Below are 25,847 nucleotides of genomic sequence, written 5' to 3'. Positions count from 1 at the left end.
GGAGGAAACGTGGTCAGAGAGGAGGTAACAATGGCTACATAAAGGCCAAAGAGCAGCCACATGTACTCTATGTATGTAGAGGAATGTGAGGCAGGTCAAGGATTGAGTTGGCCATTAAGGTCATTTTGGGGAAGAAAAAAAAAAAGAGTCCCTTTAACTGGCAGTCACCCAGTTAAATGTGCACTCAGACTCATGAGCTCAAGAGATGACATTTAGCCACTTGCTATTTCGATGGGGTTTAAACAGTTTTCAAACTGGAAATCTGCTTCTTCTTGCCTTTGAGTAGACCAACTTTTTGTAGCATTTACAAAGAGTGTTTGAACACACATTTGGAGGTTGAAATTAAAATAATATGATCCTTAAGCAAAAGTAAGTATATTGTTAATTATTGTGATATTTAAAACGTGGGTCATGTAATCTCTCATATAATCTTAGATTTGCCTAAAAATGTGAAATTTTAGCTTCATATACCAAAATGCTTTGGGGTTTGTTTTTTTTACATTTTAAAATCTGAGGCATCATCAAAACAAACAAGCAAACAAAAAATGAATAATAAACAATCTTTAAAAAACTCACATTGCTAAGGACATTTAGTGATACTTTCTGGGACGCAGGTAAATCTCAGAATAATTTGAAAAAAGAAAAAACATGAAATTCTTAGTCACAAACTAAGATCATACTGGATTGAGAAAATATGTGCAGCAGATAGTTTAACTCAAACAGAACAGAATGTTGGAGTTTCCAGAATTTCATATCACAATTCCTAGGTGACGTCTTTCTTAACACCTTCAGAAAACCTCTCTGAAGATTTTCAGAGTTTTCAGTTTGAAAACTCTTACGTTGCCTTGTTGGGTGACAACAATATCCCATCACCCTTTAATGGCTGTGGGGTAACAAGAATCCACTACTGACAATAACATAGCGTGTGTACCAACTCACCAGTCAAAATAAAACGCTTCACAATGCACCAGTTTGTAAATCATTCTTCACAAGGACCAGACTGGGCTTATTAACTTAAGCAATTTAGTTTCAAATATAAACAGCAACAAAAAAAAGACACATCAGAACAAGCATCATTTTTTCTACAAGTTTTAATATACAAATGAAACCAAATGTATTTTGGAATCAGTTTCTGTACATTCATCTGACAAAATAAAAAATTTAAAAAAAAAATCCCAAAGAGAACACCATAAAGGTGTTACACAAGAAAATGACAACTGAACAATCTGGCAAAAAGGGAAAACTGAGAACATTAATAAAGGACTGAATGGGTCTTCAGCAGGTCATTACACATGCTGCGTGTGTGCCCTTAAACTTTTTTTTGCGAGGTGTATTCATGTTAAATTCATAAAGTTATCTATTAACCAGGACTTGAAAGTCATTTTGCAGGACAAACCCAGGCAGGATAACAGCACAGGCCAGTGAAGCAATTTGATATGAAAGCAATGGCAATTTTGCACTTAATTCCTTTCCTACTGTGTTTCAAACAAGAACATCTGTTTATTTTTCACAAAGAAAAGAAAAAAAAATTGGCCGATATATCAGATTAGCAGACTTTTTTCAAATGAAGTATTGGTCGGGCTCTACAGAGAGTCACAGACACACACTGTTATACACACTTTAACTTAATTAGAGAAGTGGGTGACTGCCGGGTCTGTCTGTAGCTGGGAGGGAGAGGCACAGTCCTGTGGTTTCAAATCATATATTTTTCTAATGAAATTCAGTAAGAAAACTCCTGTCTATTAAATACCACACCGACGCTTCTTACATTTTGTCTAAAGTAAATCTCATCTAATAAAACTTTGATACAAAAGAAGGCAACATCAGGGACAACCTGGATAAGAAAAAACACACAACTGAGATCTGAGCTGAACTGAACTGTCAGTCGGATAATACACGAAATGTCTACCAGATGCCAGCAAGCTGAATTCAAACTACAAAAGCTTAAAAGAAACCAAAGATCAAAGCAAGGGGGATCCTAATAGAACTTTAAAAAAAATTTTTTTTTTAAATATATCACTTTGCAAACTAAGTTTTACCACTGTTATGCTTTCACACATTATCTGCTTGGGCATACTACATAGAAAATTGAATTTTAATATTTCTTTATAAAATAGTTATCAGTATAAAAACAAACAGTAAAAAGTCTGGATTGATTTGTGTGTCTAGATATGCTTTTATTTTTTTTCTGCCCTTTATTTTTAATTAGCCAATTCTTTTATATTCACTAATAGGACCCCCAGGTAGTCAAAGGTTTACATTTTCAAGTTAATGCATAAAATAAAAGAATCTGCTTTAAAAGAAATATTTTCAGTTCACGCTGAAATGACCGTTGCTCAGTATGAGCAGTGATTTTTAATGGCTACAGGAATGTGATGTGCTCAACCGCTCAGCTGCTTTCCTAGTCTATTATCCAGGTTCTGATGTCGGTAAAGGTTAAGTACAAGATCTCGGATTTCATCTCGCTTCCTTCGCACCTGCTGCCGTGAAAACCATTGTTCTAGGTGTAGTGGGAGGTCAAAGTGCACCACGGGGTCCTGAAAGCAGAAGCAGAATTATTTATGCTGTCCTTGAACGCATTATTAGCTAAACTAAATGTGACGTTAAAAAAGTGCTTTACCTTCAAAAAGCACTCAACGTATTGTAGCAGGTAGAGGCCACAGTCGCTGCTGTTATCCTGAAGGGGGACGTGGCAGTGTGAGCTTTTCATCTGATCAGGACCAAAGTCCCTCGGTGACCCACGATGCACCTCCCATTCTGACTGCAAGTATCTGGCAGACAAATGTGTCATTAAAAAAAAATAAAAATACAATAACATTTCACACAGACCCATACCCATGCATACCCAGCTTCAGAATTGTGGGTTTAAGGTGTCATACTTACTCCCGCAACAGTTTGAAGACTCGTTCATGAAGAGAAAGTTTAAGGGAATCCATGATAAGAATACACGGCCTACAGAGAGGACAGACAGCTGCAAGTCAGTGTTTACTTTTATATCAAGCTTTCATTTGTAAAGTCTTTTTGTTCAGATGTGTTTAAATACCCAGAGACCAGGGGGGAAACCACATAAACTTCCAAAACACACAAAGACCATTGCCTCTTTTCCGCAAGTGCCTACTTGGCTCAGCTCAGCTGTTAGGGGTTTTACATTAAGTTGTAGTGCCTTTTTAACCACTGTTGTAAATACATAAATTCCTGCACCATCTCATAGTATAAGAGCCATATCCCTATTATTTAACTGTGTTGTTTATTATTCTGGATTGAACACTGTACTATTTTTACTCTTTATCATGTTGCTGTAGGACAAAGATTTCCCTTGTGGGATCAAAAAGTATCCAACCATCTACCTGGTAGCAGGTATTTATTAGTACCTGCTCAGCCAGGGCTCCAAACAAGCCGAGTCGCTCCAAAGATGTGACATCATACTGCATGCCACCGATTGGTCGGTCAAAGGCATCACTCGATGACTCATGAGACCAACTCCTTCACAAAAATCTAAACCACCATTTTTGAAGCCCAGCAACAAGGGAAACCAACACATTGAGCGGCATGTTGAACTGAACTCAACGGGTTAAATCAGCCAGTGGTGGCTGACCAGTAACTGTCGACGATGCTTATGACTTCATTAGACGTATGTTGGAAGCAGCTTTCTGCTTAAACATATGCGCCTAATACATTTTGGATAGAAGTCATGTCAAGCTACACAAAGCAGATGAGCCTGGCAGGAAGTCACACACAGCCACAATTTAGAGCATTGGGCTGCTTTTCCTAATAAAACACCCCATCTAGACCCACCCTACTAAACCATTATCAGTGCATGAACATAAATGGTGTTAAGAGGTCAGAAAACAGATGATCAGAGGACAAAAGGAGTTTCTTTTTAGAATATGGACTAAAAAGGTGTAAAAACTCACCTTTTGCAAACTGTCTTCTTTTGCCACGTCAGCTCTGTACAACTCTACAAAGACAAAAATAGACTGAGCTGGTTTGCAGGAACAAACAGACACTTTTAAATATTCTTATATGTAACTGAATTATATCTTACTACTGGATTAGGTGGTGAATCTTTGGTGAATTCTTCCTGGGTATTTTCTAAAAGACACGAAACGACACACAATGATTACCTTCACCTTTCTGTCGTCACTGGTATAAACACCACATATAAACACCAAAGACAAAGAAGGCATGAGTCAAAAATACCTGTGTCTGTGTCTATATTGTCACTGCGCATATGTGATTTCTCCACATCATCATTAAAGCTTTTACTTCCTTGCGCATCATCTTGACTCTCAGACTCCTCCGTCACGTCGCTGCTCTTTCCTGTCCAGCCCTCGATTTTAGGCTCACCCAGTCCGGGAAAGCAAATGACAACTAAATACCAGTGAGCTCTAAATGGAGAGAGTCATGTGATGTGTTTAACAGATTTACTGAAAATTAAAAAGAGAAGAAAACTGTGCAAATAACACCTCCTGTGCTGAACTTACTCCTGATTGACAGGTACAAACAAGAAGTCCTTTTTGAAGATGTCGACGTGTCGTGTCCATGTCTTCACGCGTTGGTGCCGCCTCTGTCTCTGACAGCTGAATACAAACAAAAATAAAAACAATAAAAACATTTTTGGAGTCGTGCCTGTAACATGAATCTTGATTACAGGACATATCAGGTCTAAATACATTAAACATGCAATCTATTAAGCATTGCATTTTGGTCTTTGAAGCTTAGATGGTGTAGATGTGGACATCTACACTAATGACCAATGCATCCAACTCAAAAGGTACTGCAGGTTATAATACTGTTTAAGGAGGATGTAGTGTATCTTAAACGGCTGGCAGTTATTGTGCTATCTTGTTAAATCCAGTAAAGCGTAAGAAGGTAAGAACACTTTAAGTGAAGACATTTCACACAATCAGTACACCCCAAAGCAGACTGCAAACTCTATCAGGGTTACTTACGAGTCGCTGTTGCCACCTTCACTGGCATTGTCCCGCCGCGTCAGCTGCTTGTAGAAGAAGCTGCTGAAAATGTGGGAGCGCTCGACCACTGAAGCAGATGCGTTCTGGAGGAGGTATCTGGTTTTAAAAACACAAAAATCAAAAACGATCAATTTAGAAGCATCTCTATCCCAAGACTCAGAATCAATTAATGCCTTTTGTTTAATAAATAAAAAAAATAAAAAAGTTCATACTTGAGGTAAAAATCAATGATAACATCGTTAAGGTATTTCCCACTGTCAAGGCACTGCAGGTCCTCCATTGTAACAGTGATTCCTCCTTTCATTGGCGGAGGAGGAAACTGGATCAACCTAAGTAAGGAAGCAGGAGATAAGAATGAGCCGTTATTTAGATCATCAGAACTTTTAGGTTATACATATTATTCAAAGTGTTTTTATGAGGATGCACTGATCTCATAAGTCAGATTAGTATTACGATAAATGGGGACCTCATAGTAGTATTAACACCCCAAATAATTTGCAGTTTGTTTATTCATTCACTTTTGTGATTGATTAGTGATTAATCTAAGAATTAAGTTAGTCCAGTCAAAATATTCCCTGCTCTCCTCTTGTCGTTCATAAATATAATCCCAATAAGTTCCTCGCAGTGTGTTACAGCTTGAACATTTTAATCATTTTGCCTCTGGACATCACCACAGTGGATCCGAAATTAAGCAATCACAATGTGATCAAAGTGGAGGCTTAAAATTTATTCGAGGAGCTCAATAAAATATTATTTTAGCAATTTAGGATATTACAACATAGCACAATTTTAAAAGGCTCAGAATTAACTAAGAATTATACTTTGCAGTCAATTGGCATCCCCAGAGGTTCCTCCTTTGAGAAGCTCTGACAGCATTTACTGCAGCTGTGTTCAGCTGTTTGTTTGTGGAGCTCTCTGCTTTCACCAAGTGGAAAATAAGCTTGGGCTGAGATCAGTAGACTGACTTGGCCACTTGAGAACTTTCTGTTCCTTGTTTTCAGGTAGTTTTAGCTTTGTGTTTGGGGTCATTATCCTCTTTAATAAAGGTCATCCAGGTTTCCGGATTTTGACTGCATCCAAGTAGTAAAGCATTTTGCAAAGAATTCATGCTGCTACTTCTATCAGCAGTCACATCATCAATCAGCAACAATGACCCAGTTCCACTCGCAGCCATACATTTCCATGCCATCAGATTGTCTCTACTGTGTTTGACAGATGATGTGGTATGCTTCAGATCACGAGCCCTTCCTTTTGTTCTTCATACTCTTCTCTTCCCATCACTCTGGTTCACGCTCATCTGGACTTAATCTTTCTGCAGAATCCTACTCCACAGCTGGACCAGATGTTTTTTAGATGTTTCTTAGCAAAGTCTAACCAGTTTGTTCTGTTCTTGACCAATACTAGCTGTTTGAATCTTGCTGTAGCCCCTCTGTATTTACTGTCACAAAGGCATCTTTTGATTATAGCCCTTGATGGTGATACAGCTACTTCTTTATAAATATTCCCGAATTTGCTAGATGTGTTGTGAAAGGGTTTTCCTCACCTATGAGAGCTTTACGATCATCCACTTAACCTGTTTTTCATGGTCAACCATGAGTTTTTGGTTTTCCTCAAAAAATAACAAGTAGCAGGCCACAACTATCCACAAAACTGCTCCAACCTCCCTGAATTAACACCTACATCAGCCCATTGAAGACTTCATTCATAGTACACCAAAGTAATGAACAGATAAACAGTTAAATAACACAAAAGTTCCTGGTTTTCCACTATTTATACTGGGTCCAGTTTAAAAATATAAAAAAAAACATTTCTATGAATTAATCAACTCAAATTATAAAATCTATTATAATAATAGGACAGTCTGTATAAGGAACTACCCAAACTTTTCCTGTAACTTTTTAACATTTAGTCTCACTTGTCCGGGCAACTTAAAATCAAAGTACCTGACATACACCTTTAATCACAGCTTAATTGCTGTAGTTCAAATCCTCTGTGTTGGCGTAAAGAAGCAGAAATTATAAAATTTGTGCCACTGTCCAAATACTCAAGGACCTGTCTGTACAAATATTTTAAATATACTGGTGGTCTGTATGAACAGATCTCAAACCTCCACTGATGAATCTCATAAGCATCTTAGCTTAGGCTACTTGCCTGTGAGCCAGACCCTGATGTTTATATTTAGTCCAGCTGGAGCCTGGTTTACACAGTGACACAGAGTAGGATCCTCTGGTTCTACGATGGCACATTGTATACACAGGAGTCGGTTCCTCTTTCTCCTTCTGTGGAGGGAAATGCACATCACAGACCAGTGGCTGTCAGGTGATTGTGAAGTGGGCACAAGCTAAATGTGCAGGCTTGCAAGCTGAGTACCAGTAAAGAAAAAACGGTTTGGGGGGGGGTATACTCTTACTGAACCACCCAGTAGACACTTACATCAGAGGGACATTCAACCCTTTGTTCTTCCTGATCAGGCTTTGGTTTGAGCAAAGGTGCTTCTGTGTCTGGCTCTGGTGCAATCTCTGTCTCTAAAACTGAGTCTGTCTTTTGTGCTGTGGGCTTTTTGTCTTCTTCAGGTTCTGTGTCCGTGTTTGTCACACCCAGCATGGAGAGCAGGAAAGAGTCTAGTCCAGTTCTTCTAATCAGCTCTATGCTATCATCCAGAGAAAGAACAGGAGACAGAACGTCTCCCAACTCACTAAATCTGTCTGTACTGTGCCTTAAATTGGTTTGTTCATTTGCCAGAGTCTTGAGACAGACAATGTCCAGGAGAGAGCGCAAAAAAGCTCCCTCCATTCCCTCCAGAGGTTCTCTCAGAGTCAGCAGGATGAAAGGGCTGGCTTTCCCTATTAAAACAGAGCGCAATATGAAATAATGCTGAATGCTGGCACTATATAACAGAAACCTTCAGCATTTTTAAGTTTAAATGACCAAAACCCTGAACTTGTCATCCAGCAGTCTCACCAGTGTTCACAGCTCCATCTTTTTTGGCCGACAGCAGGCGGAGGTCCTGCTGTACCGAAGCGGCAGCAGTTTCTGACACACAAAATAGCAGCACAGCAGCAGGTGTGGGCTCCTCATCACCCTTAAAGTGCAGCTGTCGTTCTTCCAGTTCCTGTCGCTCCCAAACACTGTACCTCCTCAGCTCCAAACGCTCAAAGGTCAACTTCACCTCCAGCTCCTCACTGGTGTCTGAACACAAGATGCGGTCGTAAGGACAATACATTTTTACAAACAGCTTTACACTTTATTCTTGTTTCTGGTATTTTACAATGTTTGTCTTGTTAAATTGACAAACAGCTTGTATATTTTGTGCAAGTATTTTTAAAGTATAAGGTAACAATTTTGTTCTTGCCTTTTATAAATCTTTTTCTAGCTAAGTAATACTTTTGTTTTTAATGCTTTGGAAAATAATGTTCAACCACTCTTCTTTAATAGAAACAAGGGTTACGCACACAAAGGCAGGCTAAAATGTCATTAAATGAACCCATAAATTGACTGAGTTTTACAGATTCAGAGGTGAAAGTCTACTGGGATCTTGAGGGTTTGACGCATTAGCACAAAGAAGCTAAGCGAAATAAGTGAAAAGCTAGGAGAGGATACTGTGCCAAAACAAAATGAGGTGACTTGTTTTTGTGTCAAAGCTTATACAACCCTGCCCAAAGGCACAAAAAATGATCAGAAAAGCTGATGGAGAGAGGTTCTCTTTAAAAGTTATTAGGAAAAGGAATTACTTAAGATCAAAACATATTTATAAATATTACCTTTGAGTGGGATGATGATTTCTTCCTCCTCTATCTGTGAACAGAGAGAAAGATGCATTAGATTTTCAAATTCTGTGCATGCTTACGGCAAAAAGCCCATCTTTGCATTTTATTAGGGTTACCGCGATGGGTCCATTTGCTTTTCCATGATAAACTCCACAGTGCAGACCACAGAAGGGCAACTCCATGCAGGAATAGTCTATATTGAAACTGGGAGCTGAAGTCACTGGAAGAGTAGTGTTGTGCACAACAAACACCTGCAAAACACAAACAGACACACACATGCAAAGTTTACAGGAAATAGAGCAGGCTGCGAAGCCGCACAACGATGCAAACAGATTAATACACGGTAATGTCAGGATAATAACAGACTACAAAGATAACTAGTGGCATGATTAAAGGGCAGCATGCAGAGGCTATATAAAATTGTTGCTTTGGCACCATCTGGTGGTGGTTAAAAGAATGACATGGCAGTTTGCAGGTATTCCGCTGTCTATTGAAAAATAGCATATCGAGATATTTGTCTTGATATGTTGCTCAAATGAGAAAGAAAGAGAAGACGCAGGAGGTCACCTGGTGGTCTATTCTGCAGGAGTTTGTTCAACCTTTTTGTGGCACTAAATGAAACTGATCTGTGATACTGTGCTACAGCTAAAGAACACACACACACAAATATTCTTACTCACTGCATGCACTGCAAAGCTATTTAAAGCTGAATTCAGTGACTCTTCCTGCCAAAATTTGATGCATGTGTTAAATGCATTGACTATAAACCATTGTTAATGTACCAGGTTTGAAACTCGATGTTCTCCTTATAATGCCACGATCTTACAATGGTGGCAGTTTTTGAAAGCAGCTGTAGAGTGATCTTAGTTCACGTGACTGTGAAATCGATAACATAATGGTTTAGAAAAGAACAAGTTCTTCCTTTTATTATATCCAGACATCCACGTGCATGGCTCCTCTCTCCCTTCATGTCATTGGGTCAGATACAAGACTAAGTGGCTGCCGCACAGGCAAAGTATTGTCTTTTAATTAGCAGTTGGTGACTTGGACACCCTGGGGTGAAGTAAAACCTTAGGCCCCCGGATCATGTCTGTAAAACACCCTTTGTGATGTCATGTTAATCTGGGCATTAGCTCAGCTCAGTTTAGAGGCATGTGCGAGGCTGTTGTCTGCACAATATAAAAAAGGAAAAGAACATATATAAGGGGATTATAAAAACTGAGATCACATATGAAATGTGTTTGTGCTGGACTGAACACACTCTACCAACCTGCATGTCAGCAGTGTGTTGCTGTTTGGCCTCAGCTTCCTGTGACGACTGACCCTTTATTACTGCGTCTTCCACAGCGACCAGTGTGCGGACTTGGCTGCAGCCCCGAGAAACGTCTCCACCCTCCTCATCGTCACTGGACAGCACAACTGAAACACAACCATTAAGACAACATGAGGCCAGAGTGAACCTTTTCTTTGGAATTCTCTAAAAGTACAAAACGCTTGAGGACACATAAGCCCCTATCTGATACTGTATAATGGAAATGTAATGGGCTTTAAAGCCACAGTGAGGACAGTAGTAATCCAGGAAAAGGCACGTGGGTAAGCTAAACAGTGAAAACATTGTAGCTGCTAATTGTATTTTCACGTGCTCCCGGATGGCCCCTTTTCCTGCGTCAGTCTTCAGTGTGTTCATGTGCCTCATAAACATAGAAAGAACATGGATGCTACAGAGAAGTTGTATTTTAGTGTTTAAGGCATTAAAATAACAGCTTGTTAACTTGATAAATAAGTAAGTCCTCAGGGTAGCTGACATCTTTGACATTTTTAGTAACTTTTCAAACTAATTTTGGTGAATGTATGCAAAAAGCAACTAATGGTTACAACCTAATAACATCCTGCTTCACACTCAAAAGAATCAGCTGAATTGGTTCAGGCATCAGACTCCTAGGATGCCTCCTAGTAGGGATGGACCCCAAAACCTGGTTTTGAATGAACCCTGGGAAAAAAATTATTAAAAAAACTGGAGAATCAATAAGCACCAAAATTATCAGTACTGCTTTCAGCCGTGGAGAAATAAAAAAGAAAGAAATTACATGTATTTATTGCTACATAAACAAAGTTATCATTTACATTTTATCTGACCACCATTACTGATTAAGAGATTAGTTTAAGATGCATTTAACTAGTCCAACAGATAGCGCCCTGTGTCACACATACGCACACACAAATCCTGGTCTTTGTGAAGAGGGCTGAGAGAATTAAACGCTCAAAAGTATAGCTGTACTTTGTTAGAGTGAAACGGTTCGTCACCACAAATGCAGGTCTTTTAATCTGTTAAAACAATCAGCAAAAGCCTATTTCTCCATCACATGCTGTAAATAGGCAGTAGCTTTCTCTCTCATAATCGGGAATATTGGTTGTGCAACTTTTCTGACTAAGAGCCGCTTATAACATGTATGACTTAGTAACACACTTTATTTTGATGGCCGCTATTTCAAGGTGAGTCAATTTCAAAGTCACTGAGCAGATGCAGCACAATTAATTACTGAAGTTTTGTTTAAATGAGGCCCTCTCTCTCACACACACACACACACACACACACACACACACACACACACACACACACACACACACACACACACACACACACACACACACACACACACACCACAAAAGAGCAGACTGGTATTCATTTGCCAGGTTCTGGCCTGCTCAGACACACTCAGCAGTGGACTGAAGCCACACGTTTGTTGGGTGTACTCACTGGGCTCAGAGGGACTGATCTGATTCCCGTTGTCCTGTGTGGATGATAGGCTTTGTCTTGGGCTGCCAGTAAAATCTTCGTGTTCTAAATCAGGGTTGATGACTGGGACAAGAACTTCTGTTCCATTGTCTTCACCCACCGTGAACTGCACTATGCAATGCTCCAAGCTCTCCAAATCACCATCCTCTCTACTGTCCTCGTGACAAATGGGTGCAGAGAATGCTCCTCCATCTCTTCCATCTTCTTCTGTGAGCTGAAGAACGCTCTCGCGGTTGCGTTTGGGGCTCTCCGTTCCATTGCATTGGGACGCCGAATCCCTTCTTTTCCTCTTCTATCACACAACATAAAGTATAATGTATCACTTCTGCTGTTTACTGAGCACACAGCATAAACTGAAAGATCACAGAGCCATTTTTAGAATACAGTAAAACAAAATAAATTTTTAATCTCACTTTTTAGACACGGAATAACAACTGCTGAGTAGGGGTGCAACGATACACAAAATTCACGGTTCGGTTCGGTTCGATACTTTGGTGTCACGGTTCGATATTTTTTCGATACAAAAAAATTTTCATGCCTTTTTAATTTGTCATTTATTAAAATTATAAATATATATTTTAACTCAAAAGTACAGTTTTTAAATTTAACCCTAACCCTTGTGCGTGTTTTTTATTTTGACAGCGAATACGCACCTGCGGACCACTTATGTGCAGCCCTGGTTATTTAGCTCGTCATATTGCAGCCACAGAAATTCTTTTGTCCATGAAACCATAAAGCTGCACTTTCTTTTTGCCTTATAGTCTGATTTGTCATAACTTCTCCGTTTTGTGGTAAGCTTTTCTTTGGCTGTCACTTCTTCACCCTGACCTGTCTTATTTGGCTCAGCAGAACTGAAATGCTTTTACACGCACTCACATAAGCTCAGCGATTCTCTGCGCGATCAACCTCTCACATGTTTAAGCTGCGGGAGATTTCACTTGTCATGTTTGCATAGTAAGCTAACGATTAATAAGACGATGTCAGAGGAATTGGTGCACAAATTATCATCACTCACAGATCAGTGCTGTCGCTCTCTATACACAGTTTGCGCGATTGCAAAGTGAAAGCAAAAAAACAAGCGCAAATTCAAACGCGATTTCAATATGTCACATATTGACAGTGGCTCACCGATGCCAATGACATAATTACCCAGCTACATTTCTGAAAGAATGCAAAAGCATTGACATATATTTTTCCTTCCTACAATAGCCCGACGGGCAGGGAAGAGATAGATTTTGGTAGCCCGACTGAAAAAAATCGCTAGCCCCGGGACGTCGGGCTAGCGATATTGCAAGCCCTGTATCTGATTGAGGAATCACTCATCTTTGGAAAAGAGAGTTTACTACAGAGAAATGTCTCTTTCCAAAATAAAAGCTATACTATCCGCTTCTTCTGGGCTATATTCTCAGCAGCATAAGGAGAATCATGTGCTAACAGCTGTCTAAATGACTCGGCTAAAGTTAGTAGCATGCTTGTTGTTTTTGTCTTTGCACTAGGATGATGTCGGCGTAAATGTGCAGTCATATTCGTTGTGTTCCCACTAGTGCTTTCAGGTTAATCTCGTTGAAATGACCTTAACGCCACAACACGGCAAATCTCCGTTAACGAGCTACCGCCGATCGCCCTGTGCATGGGGCTAGACGGCCAACACGTTAACGAGCTAACTGCGCTAACACACTAGTTCCCACCCATGTAATTGAGCATTGCATGGCACATCCAACATACTGTTTTACTTTAGTCCATGACTCGCTTACCTTCAGGGTCATACGTGACATGAAAACCAAAATAATTCCAAACGCGAGATCTGAATGAGGGTGGGGGAGGTGCCCTGCGCTCTTCCTTCTGTCTATGCTGTCTGTGTTGAGGCAGGTTACTCGTTTCCCAGCTTTTGTTCTAATCTAGTTAACTGTAGCACTAAATTCACTAAAACGATACAGGGGTGGAATTCATGCAGTAACTCTTAGGCTCAGGTCACAACATGCTAACATGTACTGGGAAGTAAGATGTGCCCCGTCACTTTATCTCCTGAAAAAGTTCCTTATATCACTGAATCTCTTAAATTCAAAGAGGAAGTGAGCTTCTGTCTCAACCTAATCTGTCCAACAGTCACATTTTCTATTGGTTTGCCAACACCTTTTCTCTTGTCACCTGCCAGTTCTTGATCACTGAGCCTGCAGTTGGTTAGGACGCGTCTCTACTTTTTATCTCTAACTTTAGAGCCAGAATCTCCCCACACATGATCTCAATTGTTATGGCCAGGAAGTATGCCAATCAACTTTGGCTTTCAGTTTCTGTTTTTCCAGTGTTTCAGACTCTGACTGCTTGCGTGGAAAGGACTCAAAGCCTTATTCAAAGCACAAGGCTGACAAGAAAATTTGCTACCATGTTTGCATAGTCTGGTGCACACCTGCTGAGCTCTCCGGGGATTGGTTAAGTTTAATCAAGGTTGATTGTTCCTGGTTTCATTTTGAGTTTTAAAAGTGGTACTCACCAGACTAGGCTGTGCATCTTTTTCTGAATCAGTCCACCTGTCTTTGATGTCACAGGACACTATATCCTCAGCAGGCTCCCAGCTCAAAGACAACCCACAGTCTGCATGACAAACATATAAAGTTAAAATACACTCATACACCACTGACAACCTATGAATGGAATTCCCTGTCCTCAAAGCAGGTCAAAAACAGGAAAACGATTACTAAACTTTAAACACTGATAAGTAAACAGAGTAACATGTGATGTCCTTTGCTCTATATAACTTTTGTTTTTTTTAAAGCTACTCTGGAAATAAGACCAGCGGTGGATGGAACGGTAATGTCTCGAGTACACGATTTATTCACAGTTAAATCCAACATTGTCTTTATGACAACAAAGTCAGTCACAAAAGAGCGCCAGCAGCATTAAACCAACAACTGCATCAACTCTTCATGTTTACCCACCTACAACTTCAGCAAATCTGTCATCTTCTGTGTTGTCCTTGCCTATTATCACCTCCTCGATATCTTTGCTTTCTTCTTTGTCCTCTTGGTTGTCAACATTTTGTGGTCTTCTTCTAAGGCTCAACCTGTGGAGAAAAAGACGGGAAAAGATGTTCTGATTATGCTGTACAGTTTATTCCTATTTTTAGCAAACTGTTAAAAATTGGGCGTTTCCATTCAGGTCTGGGTTGAAAAAAAAAGTATGCTGGCTTTAGTGTAAAGTGTGTTGTATGTAAATATGTTTCCCCAATTAAAATGAGCTACTGCAGATTCTACAAGCCTCTAAAGATGTAAAATTAATGAAAATGGCCAGAAAGACATACACTTTTTAACTTCCTTTCCCCCCCCTTCGTCTTATTGGGTTGGTCGGTGTTTACCAGAACTTACTGCTCGTAAGGATATTTGAGAGAGACCGACTGCTTCATCTAACTAATAGTCCTTCACATTACTTCTTTTACAATGCTATCCCACCTTTGGGAGGTTGGAGTGACAGTCCTCTGGTTGCGCTTGGGTGTCACACTCTTGCTCCTGTTATTCCTGGCTTCCCTCTGACTGGATCTAGTGTCTCTGTAGGTCGGTGTTTCCTCTCTACACTGACCGCTCTCCCTCCGCCTGCTTGGCGTTTGTCCTCTGTTCTTCGCACTATGAGTCTTTTTTGTCCTTTCCATATACTCCATGCCGAATTTTGTCTTCAGGACATCTGTCAGGATCAGAAGAGGCTTCCTCCTGTGGGAGAAAGCAGAGAATCGTTGATTCACAACCTTCCTCGAACGACGTCTTCTCCGCATATTGTTCCCATCAAGCCCACTGAGGTATTCAGGCTTAAAACTCATCTATCTCTGCACGTGAGACTTTATGTGTGCCAGCTGATCAACAGGGTGCGGTCTAATGGTGTAGATAAGTCACATGTGCAGAAATGATAAGCTTGGCTTTGAGTCATGGTGTTTGCAATGTTTCCTTTATGGACCGCAACTCTGACCACTGTGCAAAATTTATAAAATATATACAGAAAAGGCAAATATGCCTGGGTGGCCCAAACAGGCATTTTAATGGACGTATACTAACTGTGCAGCACCTGTCTTAAAGAACAATGACCACCTCCATCTATTTAATTTATCAGCACTCTTTACCCTTCTTCTCCCATTTCTGTTGCTCCTGCAAGTGCTCTGCAGAGAAATGATATTACTCTAATTTTGAAGAAATACTGCAGTGACACTTTTTTATTTTTGTTGTCCTGGAGTAATGAAGGTTAGATTAAGAGAGACCTTGGAGAACTTCATTATTAATTGTGAGCGCCCCATTTTGTGAATGCTTAAGACTGCAAAAAAAAATTTTTTATTTATTTATTTTATTTTATTTTTTTTTTACAGAGAACATAAGCGCAGTACGCTTCAGTGTAGACAACAGCACATATTTATGAGTTTTAAATCATAAGCAGATATTTTAGTCCGCAGTTTAAAAAAGTCAAATCATCACACGACACTTCTTGCCTCCTTACCTGTCCATGTCCAGTGCGATCATAGCTGCATGGCTGTGATCAAACTTCGTGGATCCGTTTTTATGCGGTGACTTGCGATTTCTGAATTTGCAATCTGCAAACGCAGTCCAGGAAACCTTTCAAAGAGGAGGCAGACACTGTTAGTTATAAGAATAACCCAGAATAACCATGTTAGCATAAAGATAACGCTGTACCTGTCTTTCTAATTTTCCATACTCTGATGAAAGACATGTCATGGGAATTCTGAGTGGATTTTCCATCTAAAATTAATATGGTTATTAGTGACCATGCTTGTATAAAACACATTGCAATGCAATAAACAAAAGCGCAAGATTTCTTTCACACAACTAAGGAAATATGCTAAGCTTGTTGCATGCAGTTGCAACTGTCAGACCAGCTGCTGTTAAAGCGGTGTGTATAAGCTAGCGTCTATAATTCCAGTTCAAATACAATGATGGGTAGCAGTCAAAGCTCCCTAACCCATGAATTGTTGGACGAGTCAGCTGACACCTATTTAAAAATGTTGACTCTCGGGCAAAAAGACCTGCATTGTCCACTTTCAGCTGTTTCTCAAGAAGCATCTGTTGCTTCTCGTTTTGTCATTGTAAACTAAATCTAGACTTCTGTTAGGAGAACTTAGCATTGTGGTATCTTAAGAGGTGTTATTTTTGCTAGTTTTCTGATATTTTACAAACACCAGCAATGAATAAGTTCACCGAAGACATAATCAGCAGCTTCAGTGGGAGTCAAAGTAACTCTTAGTTGCAATCCTTGTAACAGCTTTTAAGCGTTGATTATGCAAGGAAATCCACTAAGTACAGCTCCCTATCCTCAATCAGTCAGGTCTCCAGCCCTTACTAGGAAGAGAGTGGGCTCACTGATTATCAGACTGACAAGAGCAAACATGTGAGAAAGTAAAAGAATCCCAATTTGCAACGTGCTTGTGATCAGCAAAGGATATGAATGCAGCAATGAAGCCATCAGCACCACAGGATTGGGCCAAGAGGAAATACAATTAAAACGGCACACTCACACAAGCTCACAAGAATGAATGGATGAAATGGAAAGTGGGTATTTCATAAAACATAGGTGATATATATACCAGGTTATCCTTGCCCACTGTAAATGGAATAGTTAAGGCTCTCCTTTGCTCCATCATGGTCCACGGGTAAGGCACAGCAACAAGACTGCAAGAAGCAAACAAAAAGACAAATGTGAAAAAAGCCATATAGTGTGCCATCATTATTATTATTATTATCATCATCAAGAACAGTAGCATGTAAAATGGCCTGCATGTGAATGTGAAAATGGTATAAATCTAACAAACAACAAGTTTTGTTGGAAGAAAAACTCCAACTGGGTGGCTCAGTCAAATAACTTCCAAAAGATGGACATGCTAACAGATTCCTGCCAAATGTTAATAAAATTTAGACAAATGTGATAAAACAGAGAAAAATGTGCGTAATGGGAAGACTAATGACTTCCTAAAACAGGAAATACTTGCTGACATATAGTTTTATGACCTATAGTTAGCTGTGAGACAAATATTAACACAGGAATACAACATAACTGCTTCCTCTTGGGATATGTTTTCTGAACATTGAAACAAAACACATTTTCCAGTTTTTATGGAATATTTTATGAACAAAAATGACTGAGCCTGATTTAATGAAACGTGACATAACACTGTGTTTTTTTTTATTTGCTCAGGCAAAAACATCAGTACTTCATGACTTGTTGTGGTCACGCACACATGGTTAAATAAACAGCAGTTAATCAGCTTGTGTTTAAAAAAAAAGAAAAAAGAAAAGAAAAATGAGGGGGAACATGGCAAACCACACATTCAGCTAAACACTCAAACATTATTAAAACTGAATAATAACCCCAGAACATTACCACAATAAGCTTTCTTTAAAAATAAATAAATAAATTGAGTAATACATTCATTCCCCGGACACTTTATTAGATACACTTTGTTACTATCAGGTTGGACCCCCACGTCAGAACTGTATTAATTCTCCATGGCATAGATTCAACAAGTTGCTGGAAATATTCCTCAGAGATTTTGGTCCACATTGACATAAAAGCCTCACACAGTTGCTGCAAATTTAATAACTTCGCATCCACAACCCACAGGTGGTCTATCGACTGAGATCTGATAAACTCATTGTCAAGTTCAAGAAACCAGCTGGAGAAGATTTGACCTGTGTGCAGGGCTCTAGAGTGCGACCAAATTTCTCCATGGTGCGACTAATAAAAAATACTTGGTTGCACCGGTGCGACCAAGTATTTTCTCGGAAAAAAAAGTTTCAGCAACCCTGAAAGTCTCCGTGTGTTCAACAACAGACACACATTATGCCCATGTCGTGTTCTAAACCAATCAGAGATACTCAGAGGCGGGGACCTCTGTGATTGGCCGTGGTCCAGATATTCCTGCAGACCTACTTGTGTTTACGTTTGAAAGTGCGGGCAGATAGAGAAGGGTGAGTAGCCCAGGTCAGAAGTGTATGAAGTTGGTATTGAGAAAATATGAAAAGAAAAATTGATAACTTTTTCGTTAAGTTAAGGCCTGATCAGTCCAAAATTCTGAGCCAGCGCTCTGACACGGAGCCATCAACCTCTCCGTTTTTGTCAAACACTGGTCCGGAGACGGCATCAGAAAATGAGCCACATACGATCGACTCCCAGCCGGAGTCCACTGAAAGTAAAAGTGAGAAAATGTATAGATTTCGAATCGAGTGGCTTGACCAGTTTCCCTGGCTAAGATACAGCCAAGCTGACAATATGATGCACTGCATTTATTGTCGCGAGTGTGGAAAGACCATGGCCGGCAACACAGCATTTGTCACTGGTGCTAATACGTTTCGAATTGAAACGCTGAAAAAGCATACAGCATCGAGAAGACACATTATATGCCGCGATAAATGCTCTGCCAAAATGTCCCCGCTCCTCACTGCCTTTCAGTGGCAGGCAGGAGTAAACAGGTCATCGGAGGAGGCCGAGATGATCATTAAGTTTAACATCGCCTACAATATTGCAAAAGAAGAAGTTCCGTTTACTAAGTTCAAGTCAGAAATAACTCTTCACAGGAAAAATGGCTTGGACATAAACCCCACATACAGCAATGATGTTGCGTGTGCCCAATTTATAGGTGTAATCGCTGACACACTGAAAAAAAAGACGTCAGTGGAAATTGCGAACAGTACATACATGGCCTTCCTGATCGATGGAGACACAGACATCGATTCAAAAGAATGTGTCATTGTGTACGCTCGTATCTTGCAAAAAGGAAGACCAGCGAATATACTGATTGGACATATTGAGGTCCAGCATGCCCATGCCCAAGGTAAGCCATGTCATGTCACGTAGCCTATGTATATGATTAATAATATTACGTCGTGTTACTGAATTAACCATATCTAGCATGTTCTTATCATTGAAAATTAAACATAGCAATAATACATGAATATAGAAACTCAAACTGAAAAAGACTGCATTGTAAACTCTTGATCTGAGAGGTAAATGGTTTTTTTTAAATTTGTTTAGGAATTTATGCTGCCTCAAAGAAAGCATTTGCTGCTCTTGGGGACCAGTGCAGTAACTGGTTGGATAAAATCATTGCTATGGGGGCTGATGGAGCTGCTGTTAATTTGGGCAGCAAAGGGGGTGTCAAGTTAATCATTTTGAAAGGTTGTTAGTTAATCATTTACAAATAAAAAAAAAACGTGAACATGTAAAACTGCGGTGTTAAGTAATGCAGTTAAAAAATTTGGGTACGCCTAACTTTTGTGCTTGTACGCCTAAATTTTGTGCTGGTGCGCCTAAATTTTATTTTTAGGCGCACCAGTGCAACCATGGCAAAAAGTTAGTCTAGAGCCCTGCCTGTGTGACATAGTGCGCTTTCCTGCTAGAACCAAACCTGAGATGATGTTTACACTCTGGTCATAAAGGGATGGACGTGGCGAGCAATTCTCAGGTAGGCTGTGATGTTTAAACGGTGCTCAGTTGGTACTAAAGGACCTTAAGTGTGCAAGAAAATATCCCCACACTATTACACTTCCACCACATGCTTTCATGTTGTTTACCTTAAATTATAATGCTACTAACAAAATGTTGCAGCAGAAACCAGACCAGAATCGGACAATAGAGATTGGACGATTCTGGTGAGCCTGTGCACAATGTGGCCTCAGTTTCCTGTTCTTAACTGCCACTCCGCTGTAGTCTTCTGCTGCACCTTTGTTCCTTATTCTGATGCTCAGAGTTTGAACAGGTCCTCTTGGCCATATCTACATGCCTCAAATTGATGCCATGTAATTGGCTGTATTTGTTTTGAGTTGAACGGGTGTACCTAATAAAATGGTCAATGGGCATATGTCATTATGCATCTGACATAAATGTCTCTCAGAGTGTGTCAGACTGCAGAATATTGCAGATACATTGCCCACGTTGTTATCCTGGCCAGCATATCACAAAAGTATGAGTATTTCCAGGGTATTTCCAGGGTTTGAAGTCAGTTAACTGACTTCAAACCCTGGAACGTGTATTATTCAGTAAATAAACCCTCTCCAAAAGGAAACTACATCACATGTTGCTGTAAAAGGGGAAAAAGGCACTTGGCAGACCACACGAATTGCTGCCAAACATGATCAAAAGAAAATGTACTTCCTATATGTTTAAACTCACATGCATTTCCTATTTTGCATCAACCACCATCGACAGATCTTATGAAGTTAAATGAATTATAAATCAGTTTCTTTGTGGACTCTCATAAGCCAAAATGATGAAATGCAAACTCAGAAATATATATAAAACTCAGTGTTGTGACTGTAACAGTACCGACTTGCAGCTAACCATAAGCGACCGACACTGCCAGTTCAGCAAGCAACACTCCAGCTTTCTTTTGTAATTGAAGCTGATGTTTAGCGCACATGCTGCTCCCAATCCAAACAGCCAACCTTTATTATGGTTGTAACACGGCACATTGTAACCTCGGAGGTCACCGTGCAGACCTCGTGTTTATTTATGTTTATTTTCTCTGCCTGAACACACCAGAAAGACTAAATCTGATTAGCTCTCGGCTACAGCTAGCAGCGTTAAAGCTATGGCTTACCCATGATGCTAGAAACACGCAGGAAAGCTAAAGCTTACCCCAGGCCACAGCCGCTCGCAAGTGCAACGCACAGTATCAGGAAACTGGAAACCTACTTTCCCACGGACGTGTACACCTGCACCTTACAGTCACAGAAGGCACACATTTTCCACAGTCCGATAGTGTACCCAACGGGCGCTGCAATATTCCTTAGGAACATCCGGTGAAACCCGGAAGTGCATCCAGAGCAAAACAAGAGCGTGAAGAGCAGTTTGTTCCCAGGCGGTGTTGTAGCGCCGGTGTTCTGAGCGGGCTGAGACCAGGGCATTTGCCCGGTGGGGCGCTCGTGATTTTTCGTTTTTATGGGCCGATGGGGGTTTATTTCTTTCTTTTTTTAACGATATAAATGAATGGTGGTGGATTGGCCAGTTGGTCATGATCGAATCTGGGCTTGACCAGTTACAGCAGAGGAGGTCGAACCTTAAAGTTGAGGTGAAAAGGAACGGGATTTCATAACTACTTAAGCTAGAAAGTTACTAATTCAATCATGAAACTGATCAATGATCAGCTGATCGGCTTTTCTCTCTGCGCCAGAAAGAGGGAACCAGCAGATGTAGCGCTAAACAACAGCAGCACGTTTAAGCTTGATCAGCTGTCGGTAGAATTTATTTAATGTTAATTTCTAGTATCAGCTGATGTTTGTTGGAGCCACAGCTGTAAAGCTGCTGGCCATGATATCGGTTTGGATATGTGGTGAGAGGGAAACATGAAGATGAAACCAGGAGATGTCCTTACTGAATCATCAGAGCTGAACAGGTGATGGAGAAACAGGTTTACCTTTTAGGTGACATGAATGAGTTGAAGGGAAGAAATGAACTGTTTCTGAGAGACAAATAACACCAGGATCCATACTTTTCTTTCTTATTCTCATTTAAAATGTCTAGTTTTTAATAAATATTTATCTGAATCTTACAACCAAAGTTTTCATCTGATGTAAAATGTGTAGAAATACATTATTGTATTCAGTAAATATTAAGTATACTATATTAAATAGTATGTAATATCTAGTATATAGTAAGTTATAGTATTCTTTCCTTTGGGAAGGTACCATCTGTGCAGTCTGCAATTCTGTTGAAGAAAGATTTTGAATCTATTTGATTACAGGAGAAAAGTAATAGATTTCTGTGCATTTGTTTGATACGTGCATTAAATTAAAATCAGTTTTGTCAATTAAGCATCTTGAAACAGAGGGTGGGGGAGTGGTTCCCTTTTTTTTTTTTTTTTTCTTTTTTGCTGGGAGTTGGCAACCCTGTTAGTTAGGTATATGTAATTATAAATTAGGTTGTTTTATATTTTTGCTGAAGACCGTTTAGAATACCAGAATGGGGAGGGTGGTGTAGGTTTAAGTTTATTATAAAGGCTTCATGGTGGGCTTAGTCTTTCTCTCTTTTTTAGCCATACCCTACAACTCACCACTACTTCTGAGATATAGCATACCACAGTTGCAATAACGCAATAAAAGCTAGATCATGCTCATCAATTAAAGGAAAACTTAGCAGCTTTTGTCTAATATTTAAAGTTGAAGTCTAGTTTTGAAATAAAAAAAAACAAGAAACAGTTTAAATGTACACAGTCAGCTTTAATTCGAGGGGGCTGAACAAAAATATTCCATTCACAGTTGAGGAATTACATTTACATTTATCTTTTTATGAGTAGCTCCTATTGTCAGAGGCTCAAATATTATTCTACAATTCACTCAAGCGTTATAACAGATGTATGATCCCTTCATTATTTCTTCATAAAATAAGCAGGTACTTCTGTGCAATGACAATAAAGTTTTACTGTCTTCTAAAAGGTCTAGAGTTGATTCCAAGTATAGTATTTACATCTGCTAGTTGTTTATGTGAATCCACAATGTGTGGACACAGGATTCACACATTAAGTCCAAGTTAAACAGTCAGTCACTAAGATGAAAGCCAAAACAGATCCATCACATTTAACTTTAGGAATATTAGGACATTGGCAGTGGCTAAGTCAACAGCATCTGGAACAAAGAAAAACTGGAAACATTTTTAAGTACAATATTATGGTGTTTTAGAGTCAGACAGTCAACTCAGTTGAGGTGCATTTCCCATGGTAAAGACAACTAATGAACAAAAAACAACTGAAGACTGTTGCAGTAAAGCACTGGGAAACATCAGAAATAAGAAAAAAAAAACATTCTTTCCCAATGCAAAGACTTAGGTGTACAGTAGGTGTGGTCTTCTACATCAGCAAAAGAGCACATTGGGTGCAGTTCCTGTCAGCTAAAAAAAAGGCAACAGAGGCAACAGTTTCCATGAGGTCCACAAAGTTCGACAAAGGGTGACTGGAAAACATTGCCTGGTTTTACAAATCCCTCCTTGGTGCTAACTGAATATTGTTTATTGTTGCTGACCGTGTTCTGACCATGACTCTGGTGTGCACAATGAATCTTCTGATAAAACACCAGAGTCACAAAGTTCAAATCTGGCTTGACAGTGAGTTCACTGTACTCAAATGGCCTCAGAGTCACGAGATCATAATCCAATAGAGGACCTTTGGGATGTGGTGAAACAGGAAAATTCCCATCATGAATATTTAGCCAGCAAATGTGCAACAACTATCTTATGCTATCACATCAAATGGACCAAGAAAATGTTGCATCTGTGCTCTGAAGGAAAAAGGAGGTCCAACTTGGTACTAGCACAGAATACCTACCAAGGTGGCTGGTACGTGTCAATAAAGCAATTAAAACAACCAAAACTGCCAACAGTTGTGTAGATCCCCTGCAAAAACTCTCCCTCATTATGAATTCTCATACTGTGATGTTGCCGGTAGATTCATCTCATTTCAGCAAATCTTGTAGTTGATTTTATTGGATTTGTGTCTGGGAAAACTGATGGCTGTTTCCATGTTTCCACTTCTTCCAAGTGGAAACATGGAAACATGTTTCACTATCACATGAAGATGAATTTCAAGATGCATCCCAGCAAGTATCCCAGCAGAACAATAACTAACTTATAGTTTAATTGGTCTGCTACTCCAGCACCCACAGGACCCAAAATTCATATATATAAAAAATATACCATCCACTTTTACAGTCTTTTTGTTTTTTGTTAAACTGCATACCAATTACCAGGGGCAATAAGCATACCAATGTTAGACCAGCAATAATACAGCTGTAAGTTTTACAACAGTTTCAGCACATATGGTGCTTAAACTTAATTATCTACCTATCTATCAAGTTTTTTTCCACAAAAAGATTTTTTACAAAATCTCTCAGGATAAATCTGTACATACAGCAGAAAAATCCATGATGTAATTATTCACAACTCATTCAACAGTCAGTAATCCATGCTTTCTCATCAACATGGCTGTCATGGGACATTATAGTATTCCCTGAATGGAGCCAATAATGCTGCCATTTCTATCCTGTGCTTTTCCAGCTTGGAAAAGTCAAAAGGCCCAGCACGAAAAAAAAAAGTAATTTTAAGGATTAAACTCGGATTTTCACTTCACCATTATTCCATCCATCCATTCACTTTATTCCACTTATCCAGGGGAACACCAAGCCATTCCCATGCCAGCCGAGAGATATAATTTCTCCAGCGTGTCCTGGGTCTGCCCCAGGGCCTCCTCCCAGTAGGACATACCCAGAACACCTCAGGCATGAGGCACCCAGGTGGCATCCCTGTCAGAACCACCTCAAGTGGCTCCTTTCGATGTGTAGGAGTAGTGGCTCTACTCTGAGTCCCTCCTGAATGGCCGAACTCCTCACCCTATCTCTAAGGGAGAGGCCAACCAACATTTGGAGAAAGCTCATTTACGCTGCTTGTATCTGCAATCTAGTGCTAGGTGAGGGTAGGGATGTAGATCAACCGAAAATTGGAGGGGCTGATTCTCATTCCTGCCGCTTCACACTTTGCTGCGAACCACTCCAGTGCAAACTGGAGGCCATCACCTGATGAATTCAACAGAACCACATCATCTGTGAAAAGAAGAGATGAGATTGTAAGACCACCCAAGTGGAAGTCTTCCACCACTTGGCTATGCCTAGAAATTCTGTCTATAAAAATTATGAACAGAATCGGTGACAAAGGGCAGCCCTGGCAGAGTCCCACTTATTACCGGGTGTGTGGCCCAAGCACTTGCAACAGTTGTAAAAGGAACGAATGGCCCATACCAATGGACTTGATGGACAAGTCATCCCTCTCGTCCCCAGACTCTACTTCCTCCACGGAAGATGCGCCACTGGGATTAAGGTGATCCTTTAAATATCTCTTCCACAACCTGAAAAGATCCTCAGTCGAAGTCAGCAGTGCTCTACCTGCACTATACACAGTGCAAGTAGAGCACCGCTCCCCCTCCTGAGTTGCCTGACAATTTTGCCAGAAATTCTTGGAGACGGTCCGAAAACCTCTCCAAGCTCCTCCCCCACCTGCGTTTTTGCTTCAGCCACAGCCTTCAGCCATAATTGAAATAAAAAATAAATATATTTTCAAAAATGTAGAAATCAAACAGCAAAATTGTTTCTGAAAGCTGTAGAAAAAAAAAACTCACTTAACTTAACTAACTCAGTGAAAGAACGGCCACTCACTCATTTATTACTAAAATAAAATAATTGAAGATTTCATTTTTTACATAGATATTTTCATTTTTCACAATTATTGTCAATGCATGTTTACTGGTACATTCTTATTCCTTATATAAGAAAATATGACCACAAG

At 39.9% G+C, this 25,847-nt stretch overlaps 1 protein-coding gene across 3 annotated transcripts; it reads right to left on the bottom strand.

Moving 5' to 3' along the window:
• Positions 1-1,117: 1,117 nt before the first annotated feature.
• LOC113007854 (sentrin-specific protease 7) lies at positions 1,118-21,456 on the bottom strand. 3 transcript variants are annotated; one of them, XM_026144854.1, is made up of 23 exons: positions 21,216-21,456; positions 17,113-17,197; positions 16,205-16,270; positions 16,011-16,126; positions 14,984-15,238; positions 14,474-14,598; positions 14,029-14,129; positions 11,499-11,829; positions 10,011-10,159; positions 8,857-8,991; positions 8,735-8,768; positions 7,935-8,162; positions 7,407-7,816; positions 7,125-7,252; positions 5,186-5,302; positions 4,953-5,069; positions 4,485-4,580; positions 4,201-4,388; positions 4,046-4,092; positions 3,915-3,958; positions 2,884-2,952; positions 2,621-2,771; positions 1,118-2,537 (listed from the first exon to the last, which is right to left on the bottom strand). In XM_026144854.1, the coding sequence occupies exons 1-23, from the start codon at positions 21,425-21,427 to the stop codon at positions 2,382-2,384; spliced, it is 3,360 nt and encodes a 1,119-aa protein (XP_026000639.1). In that variant the 5' UTR covers positions 21,428-21,456; the 3' UTR covers positions 1,118-2,381. The 3 variants fall into 3 exon arrangements, with proteins under 3 accessions (XP_026000639.1, XP_026000640.1, XP_026000641.1); XM_026144856.1 differs by having other exon boundaries at positions 1,119-2,537; positions 21,159-21,283; XM_026144855.1 differs by lacking the exon at positions 16,205-16,270.
• Positions 21,457-25,847: the final 4,391 nt, after the last annotated feature.

Source organism: Astatotilapia calliptera, chromosome 16, assembly GCF_900246225.1.
Source record: "Astatotilapia calliptera chromosome 16, fAstCal1.2, whole genome shotgun sequence".
NCBI classification, from domain to species: Eukaryota; Metazoa; Chordata; class Actinopteri; order Cichliformes; family Cichlidae; genus Astatotilapia; species Astatotilapia calliptera.
This window is presented reverse-complemented; position numbering and strand designations above follow the sequence as displayed.

Excerpts from the sequence above, each read along its gene's own strand:
- LOC113007854 (XM_026144854.1), bottom strand. The coding sequence starts at position 21,427 with ATGCCCTGGTCTCAGCCCGCTCAGAACACCGGCGCTACAACACCGCCT. Across the intron at positions 5,070-5,185 it reads ATCATTGATTTTTACCTCAA|ATACCTCCTCCAGAACGCAT; the intron begins GTATGAACTTTT and ends TTTTAAAACCAG. Across the intron at positions 2,772-2,883 it reads GTCTTCAAACTGTTGCGGGA|ATACTTGCAGTCAGAATGGG; the intron begins GTAAGTATGACA and ends TTTGTCTGCCAG.